The sequence below is a fragment of the Dendrobium catenatum genome, unplaced genomic scaffold, assembly GCF_001605985.2.
Source record: "Dendrobium catenatum unplaced genomic scaffold, ASM160598v2 fragScaff_scaffold_787, whole genome shotgun sequence".
NCBI lineage: Eukaryota > Viridiplantae > Streptophyta > Magnoliopsida > Asparagales > Orchidaceae > Dendrobium > Dendrobium catenatum.
In genome coordinates this window covers 108,000-116,168 of record NW_021319249.1, presented here as the reverse complement: position 1 = coordinate 116,168, position 8,169 = coordinate 108,000, and the positions used below count along the sequence as shown (strand labels likewise).

At 33.5% G+C, this 8,169-nt stretch overlaps 1 protein-coding gene across 2 annotated transcripts in view; it reads right to left on the bottom strand.

Moving 5' to 3' along the window:
* The window catches only part of LOC110112375 (endonuclease MutS2), a 10,189-nt gene extending 2,956 nt beyond the window's left edge, over positions 1-7,233 (bottom strand). The window contains exons 1-8 of one of the 2 annotated variants that reach the window (XM_028696615.1): positions 6,918-7,233; positions 6,735-6,824; positions 6,253-6,312; positions 4,770-4,835; positions 2,367-2,406; positions 2,180-2,273; positions 1,215-1,274; positions 1,033-1,124 (exon numbers count right to left, since the gene is read on the bottom strand). In XM_028696615.1, the coding sequence (XP_028552448.1) occupies positions 1,033-1,124; positions 1,215-1,274; positions 2,180-2,273; positions 2,367-2,406; positions 4,770-4,835; positions 6,253-6,312; positions 6,735-6,824; positions 6,918-7,030 (615 nt within the window). In that variant the 5' untranslated portion in view covers positions 7,031-7,233. The remainder of the gene's footprint in view (positions 1-1,032; positions 1,125-1,214; positions 1,275-2,179; positions 2,274-2,366; positions 2,407-4,769; positions 4,836-6,252; positions 6,313-6,734; positions 6,825-6,917) is intronic. The other variant, XM_020844571.2, reaches the window with a different exon arrangement.
* Between the last annotated feature and the right edge of the window lie 936 nt (positions 7,234-8,169).

Below are 8,169 nucleotides of genomic sequence, written 5' to 3'. Positions count from 1 at the left end.
CTCCTCTCTCTCTCTCTCTCTCTCTCTCTCTCTCTCTCTCTCTCGGGATCGGGCTCGGATGATGAAGAGGGGGTCGGTTAGAAAGGGAGATCGGAATTTTGGTTGGACGCTGGGAGGATTCCGGCTGCTGTGCTCGGGATTGAGGGGAGATCGGGAGCAGACAGAGGGGTTCGTGTGTGCGGAATCGAAGGGAGAAGCGGGAGAAGAGCTTCGGCAGTGAAGGTGTTGTGGGAGAGGTCGTGCGTGGAGAGAGTTTCGTGCGAGAGGAGATCGTGAGTAGCGGGATGGAAAGGGAGGAGCTCGGCTTCTATTTAACGATGCACAATGGCGCTCGATCGAGGTAGGTCGCAGGAATCCCGCGAGGAACGTCGGCTGGATTTACGAGATTTGATCAGTTCGGCGCCGTATCTACAGTAATTTTGACGGGATTTCAGCGGGATTTCGGGAGATTTGGGCGGCTTCTCGACATATACGAGGTATGTCATTTTTGTTATTTCTTTCTCTTTTTGTTCTTTACTGACATATATTAAGAAAGATAGAGGTTGAACTAAAAAGACTTTGTTAGAAAATATTAGGAACTAAATTTTCTTATTAGATTTAAATGAGAATTTGACTCTTAACATGACACAAAAGAGAAAGAGGATTTATGTAGCTGACCCCACGTAGCGGGATAAAGGTTTGATGTTGTTATTTTGTTGTTGCATGTAATATAAAATGTAATAAAGATAATTGTCTAAATGGGGTTCAAATTGTAATAAACAGAAAATTTAAAGGCATCTTAATTATAGAATTGTAGTAGAACTTGGGATTTTACTGGAGAGTTCTAGAGAAATTTCTTTACAAAAATATTTAACTTTACGCCGAAACTCATGAAAATGAAAATAAAAATAAGTTTCAGGTCGGTTTGAGTTGAAACCAAATCAAAATCACCGAAACTTAAAACAATGATAAAACCAACTTAAATTTTCCATTTTCATTTCCTCTCTTCCCATCCCAACAAACCAAACAGAGCCATAGGGATAAGAAACGCACCTGCTTCTTTTTTTTCAGAGCCTCTTCAGACCTCGCTATCTTGTTCGTGAATGCCTTCTCAAGTTCAGAGAGAGCAGCTTTTTCTTTCTTTCCTAAGAAAATTAAAAATTAAGACGAAATAAAAGATTTAGTCCAATGGTATGTAATAGTTCAACTCATGAAGAAACACTAACGCAACATACTCATCTGCTCATAGCGTGAAATCAACTTCTCCTTATCCAACTCATATTTTGAAAATATATCTGCTAAAGCACATAAAACGCAACAATCCACTACTAGGTGTTAATAACACTGAACATACAATAGATTATAATTGGAAGACTTCTCAAGGTAATAGAGGGGAATTCAAATGCTTTTGACTCTGGAAACAAAGTACAGGGTCAAACTACTGGCAAATTATTACGTCCGGTGTCCGGGTTCGTCCGGACACCAATCCAGACGCGCCACGTCACCAAAATACATCGGATCCCATTGTATTTGGATGATGTGGCGCATCTGGATTGGATATCCATACGTCCGGTGACCGGACGTAATAATTCGCCCAAACTACCGGATCACTAATTCTTGTTGACTAGTTCTTAGAAGTTTCTAACTATAGAAAGTTTTGCGGAGAGTGAACTTTTGAATTCAGTTCTTCTTCAACTATTTCTTGGGCTGTATAGCTACAGGTGATAATGTGAATATTCACGACAATAATTGATCGAAATTCCGTATACTTCTTTAGGAAGCTATAGACTAGGCATAAGTAAAAAAATGGAAATCAAAGCCATGGCCATGTTTAATTTGTCCTTTTTTTTAACATCTATTTATGAAATAATTTTCATCAACTCCTTCAATTTTTTGTTTTAGAAACAAATTAGTGTGTCCAGAAATTTTAAAAAGACCACATTAGATATTTTACTTGTTTCCAAACATCCATATGAAAACACAAAAAAAAAAAAAAAAGTAAATACGCATTCAAACGTGTTTTTACTTTAAGTGAAAATTAAAAATAAAACTATTGCTCAGAAAATAAGCTATGCAGCTGAGCAAGTCGGTGTTAACAAGGTGCTTATATTTAACTTTTAACTCAGTTGTTAAAACTAAAATAAGCAAAACTTATGAAGTGGAAACATTTTTTTATCATAAGAAAAGTTTAAGCAACTTCCTTTGAATATCTGTAAATGGCTTGCTTTCTCGTTGGAGAACTTTTGGTAAGCTGCCTGAAACTTGTTATATTCACTCTTCAAGGAGCTCTCATACTGCAATTCATGAATTCAAATATGAAAATTTGCTGAATTTGTCGAGCAATATCATGCAAACGGATCAAAACTTTGATATATCAATATGAATACCTCTTTAGAACTCTTGGCAAGAGCCTTAAGAAAACTTTGCCTGAACATAGAAGACTGTTATTTTTCAATACTAGAAAGCATGGAAATTTAATCAGTTCAGAAAGGTGGAGATAACATCATATTGATTCTTGGTGCTGCTTTTCACTACGCATTTCACTTATCCGACATAAGGTGATTCCGGTTTGTTCAGGAAATGTGTAACAAAAAGTGTTGTACTACCTGTGCATCCCCTCCATGACTTCCCAACCAAGGTAAACATATGTGTAAAGCAACATATCTATCACTGTGCCAGATTGACTTGATTTCATATCAAAGAACACGAGATCAAAAAATGAAGCGTAATTAGCGAAGGCATGATGGAAGATTGGAGGACATCAAAATTTACTAGAGAGATGATAACAATGAAAAAGGAAAATTGCGCCTGATGTTAAAATTATAGAGTCAAATGTTTTTCTCATCAAATATCTACAAGATATAATTGAGGTCACCTTTTTATTGAAAAGAATAAATGATCAAAGTGTTCTATAAAATTTTTTGATTTGCCTATTTTAATCTTAGATTTTTCTTAATGTTCAGCTTAGTCACTCAACACATCAAATTTGAACCAATTAGGTCATATGATTGGCAGTCATTTCGTTGGATGAAAATTGGAGTAAATATTTTCATGAGGGCAATTTGGAACAGCCATAGAGGGTCAATTTGATTAGTTTCAGCTTGTATTTAGAGAATAGATTGACCTTTAAAAGTCCATAATATGCTTATGAAAACCTTCCCTTCACTAATTTATGTCCAAAGAAATGAGAAAGATGATGGACGGATTAACTCAATTCAAATTTGATGAGTTAATAGACTACTAAAAGAATTAAAAATTTTGAGGTAAAATAAACACATCTAAAAAGTCTAGGGACCATTTTGATCATTCTACCTTATTAAAACTATTGGATTGAGATTTACAAATATTTGATTAAATCTCTTTGTGACCTATGAAACATTTTGTTGACTTTAAGCAATCTTATAATAACTTGTAAGAATTTATAATTAATTCCATACTTTCAAACTCATTACTTTTTACTACTATAAATGGAGCCTTAGAATGAAGGGAGGCGAAGAAAGAGGAGAGGAAGAGAGAGGGAAGAGGAGTTGCATCCTTAGAATGAAGGGGGAGAATTTTTTCTGGTGCTTGTAATGGAGGTCTCTAGATTCTTTGCTAGGAAAGAAATGCTGCTATTTTTAGTTCTAGAAAGAGTAAAAGCTCAAAACCATGATAATAGAAGCTCTTGTTTGGACTAATGTAATAGAGAAGAAAAGAGAACTAGAACAATAATAATGTTTTATTTTGGATATCCAGCCTCATTTTTATGGAAAGTGATTGTATTCTCTCAGACATTTAAATAAATGTAGTATGTTTTTGCTCATCTCCAAATTTGTATAAAATATTTCTTTTTATATATATTTTTGAAGCTTAATGAATTATTTTATTGTTGTGCAATCATAGACATCGATGAATTTCACAAAACCACATAATATTATTTCTTCTATTTGTGATCTATATCGGATTTGTTTCTCACATATTTTAATGATTTATTTTCTTGTATGCTAGAAGTTTTAATAATTGTATCAAAAATTGATATTTAAGATTCGGTCTAAAAAACTTTTATATTCAATCATAGTGGTCAAGAAGATCAAAATCGAACTTCACTTTCAAATCCAATGGTTAAAATTTTGGGTTTTAGAAGATGTCAGAAAGAGCTTCAATCACAAATAACACCAATGAGTTCAACTAAATCCTAAAGAAATTGAGCTCCATGAACATGTAGTTTGATGATGAGATTCATGATTTAAGTTTACTTTCATAATTTTCTAAAAGCTAGGATGACATTGTAATGATTTCCTACCGTCCCTATTGATCATCTAACATGAAGCTTAATGACATTAGAGATCTCACAAAAAAAGTAGATCACAAAACAAAGATAATAATAAAGAAAAAGGTTGATAAAAAATTTGCAGCAAAAATTAACAATCAAATCACAATAGAAGCAAATCTCACAATTCTCCAAGTGAATGCTAGCACTATGACAAGGCTGGATGCATAATAAAAGAATATAGAAAATAGACGTATGAATAAGGCCAAAACCCACCTAAAGAGATAATAAATATTGGACTTAGGTGTATCTTTTCATGTTGATGTCCACATGAAGGACTTTCAAGATATGATAATACTCAGCATAGGCAATTCATTGGAGCTATAAATGTTTCGTGTAAGGATCTAATGATGAACTATTGCACATGCAATCATAGCATAGTGTTCCTTGTTAGCGAAGAGCCCTTGAATTTTGCGGGCATTCATGGTATGATAATCAAGACAAAAAAGCAATGCATATTCATAGCTTAGGAGAAACTCACACTTGGAAATGGAACAAAGAAAGACACATCCATAGCTTTAGAAGAAACTTGATATCCGTTGGACAGCTTGTGACAAAAGAATGGCATACTACTATCAATACTGATACTTAGAAAGTGATGAAAGGTGCTTTACCAATTGCTTAGGGTAATATAACAGGAACCCTCTACACTATCACCAACACAAGAAAAATGGAAGATAAATAACCATCTATACTAGAGAAAGCTTTATTAACCATTGAAAATAGTAAAGCCAGTCAATTGATCAAGAGAGTAGAAGGTAATGAACTATAAAGCTTTAGGAATTATTCAATTATCCCTTAGAATAAATGTCTCTTTCAACATCCTAAATGAAACCACTACTATAGGCATCCGTAATGAAGTTATTTTCTGACATGCTTGAAAAATCCTTCGTAGTCAACAAGGGACATATGTAAGTTTTTTCAATCTCGGCATGTCAGAAGGAGCTTTACTTATATATCGTATTAACGAATTCAACTCAATCAGAAGGAAACTGAATTATGTGAATGTTAAGTTCAATGAAATGATTCATTATTTTAGTTTACATTTATCCTTGCTCGAAAGCTCTAATGACATTGTGACATCCATCAATAGCTCTTATGAATTGTTTACCATGAAGCTTAATAATATTACTAATTTAAGGAATCTAGGGATTTTAGTTTAGTCTCACATTGAGTAATTGAAAACTATAACCTCACCCATTGGCTTAAGTTTTTGAGTTTAAAATGCACTTGAATATTGGTGTATCTAGCCCAATTTTGGCCAAATTTGAATACACACCCATAACATTTGGTATCAAAGTTGAAGGTTTGGCTGAAATCATGTGAATCATCTAGTTTATGCTCGGATCTTAACCACTTTCTACCATGGTTGAGCAAGGTTTAAAACCATGTGAATATCATGATAACTTCATGTGATTGAATGGGATCTTGGTGGGCAATGCTTGATTATGTTGAAAAGCTTCCATTTGATGGAGATTGATAACTGATGTGGAAGAGATCTCATGTGAGGGGGATATTATTAAGACATGTGAGAGTTTCATTTAATCCTTAATGGATAGTTGAAAAATATATTAGCATAAAAATACATAGTGCCTGACCCTCACCAGAGGCTTAAGATTTTGGGTTAAAAACAAGTTTGACTATTGATCTATCTAGCCTAATTTCAACTCCTCTTTGGACCACACTCTCTTAACAGACATTATTGGGATGTTAGGAAATTTTGTTCAATTGTGAGCAAATGCCTTGAAATCTAAATGAAAAAAAAAAACTCTATAAACCTTTGAATGTTCATAATTCAAGGGTTAATTTTGGAAATGTCATTAAAAAGAAATTGACAAAATAAAATCCTCAAGAAATTACATGAATAAAAAAACATTGTTTTCATGAACTAAAAACATGGAATTTTCGTCTCCATCACGCTGAATCAAACATGATGCAGTGAAATATAATGTGGTTGTTATTACCTCTCTTTTTCAAATTTCGACTTTGCATCATCTATCATTGATTTGATCTCTGATGCCACACTGTCATCAAAATGAGTTAGCTAACTCAGAAGCAGCAACACATTATTTCATCCATATAAGGGGAAAAGTATACTATTCCCCCTAATTAAAATCACTTTGAAAGTAAATTTAAAAGGAAATCGTTGGTTATCATACTGTCTATTTACTACATCAAATAAACCATCTGGTCACAATCGAAAACAAGAAACACGTTTTGGCCGGCATCCATGAAAACATCTAAAACGCTTTATACAATCAAGTCATCAATAAAATCCGGTTGCACCTAGGTGAGTAGTATCCCGACTCAAACGCGGGGCGCTGAAAAATTACCTGGAAGAGATCCAACAGAGTATCCAATCCCAGTACTCCAACATAGCACAATTCCAGTAGAGATATATTCTAAAAATCAAGTAAAAGCTTTCAAAATATAAGAAAAAATAGACCTCATGATCGTCTCTTCATTCTTCTTCTGTCCATCTTTTTGCGCTTTGTCCCTAATCTGTTGCAGCGCCGAGATGATTCCTTTAATGTCACTGTAAATGCCCGAATTCATTTCCATTTTAAGCACAAATATACTGATCGGATGGAAACATAATGACAAAGTTAACTAAAACTCGAGATCTTACCTAGAGAGATCGAGATCATCATCGAACTCGTCTACAGCACGCCTCTTCTTGTCCGATCTTAGGGATTCACCGTCCTTCCCTGTCCGCTTTACGCTTCCATCAATCGCCGACATTGACGTGTCAGAACCACTCCAGGAGCTGAACCACTAGCTCATAAAAGGTCAACTGTCGAATCAATGAAGCCAAAGGATCTTCTCACTGGGTGAATCGGAGATTCGAAACCCTAATTTCCTCCAGACAAATCAAGCAGAGAGGACTGAGCAGGAAGAGGGCGAAGCTTTAGCTCATTCAGTTTATGTAGCGTGAAGTTGATATCTCTCTCCTTTTATACCTCTCGACGAACACATCTAAAATTGCATCAATGCCCTTAGAGTATTTCCCGCTCTCTTCATAGTTCAAACTTTATTGCTCAAAGGATAAAGCTAACAAATTAATATAATTTAGAGGGATTTACATATATGCACATATTTTTTATATATTTACACATCTAATATCTAATTTTTTATATTTATTTATATATTATTTTAGTATTTAAAACATGTAAAAGGATATACATGAAAATATGTATTTTATTTTAAATAAATTAATATTAACTAATGTGATTTAAAAATGTCATAGTGTTAACATTACATGAGTAAAACTTTTTTTAGCTTTTCATTACCTTCTCTTTCTTAAAACTATCATAATTTTGCGAGATTTAGGGGGGTATTTATACAAATGTGATGATGATTTATATATGCATATAAAATGTGCATGTCCTTTTTATTCTATGGATATTTTTACTCTAAAGATGTGGTAAAGTGACGAAAAATACATTATCTATTGATTTCGTAAGTGACTAAAAATACAGTATCTATGAATATTTTTACTCTAAAGATGCGGTAAAGTGACTAAAAATACATTAATTTTTCCCATACAATTGTTGGTGATGTCATTCATAATGTGGGCATACCTTTTCATTTTATTTTTATTGGCAATCGCAGTATAATGTTTAATAAAAAATTAAAAAAATTATATGAAAACTCGTGTCATGTAAGTAATTAATTAGATGGATCAATAAAGCTTTTCACAAACAATAGCTAATGATATTTTATAACAACTTGATTATTATGAAAATAATTTTAAAATAAAAAATATGAATTTTTGTCTGAACTAGAGTGTTGTGGTGCTATGCTTGAGAACGTAGCAGTGCCATAAATTGTCACTACGATGTAAAAGGCTCTATTCTATAGTAATTTTGGATTTAACATGC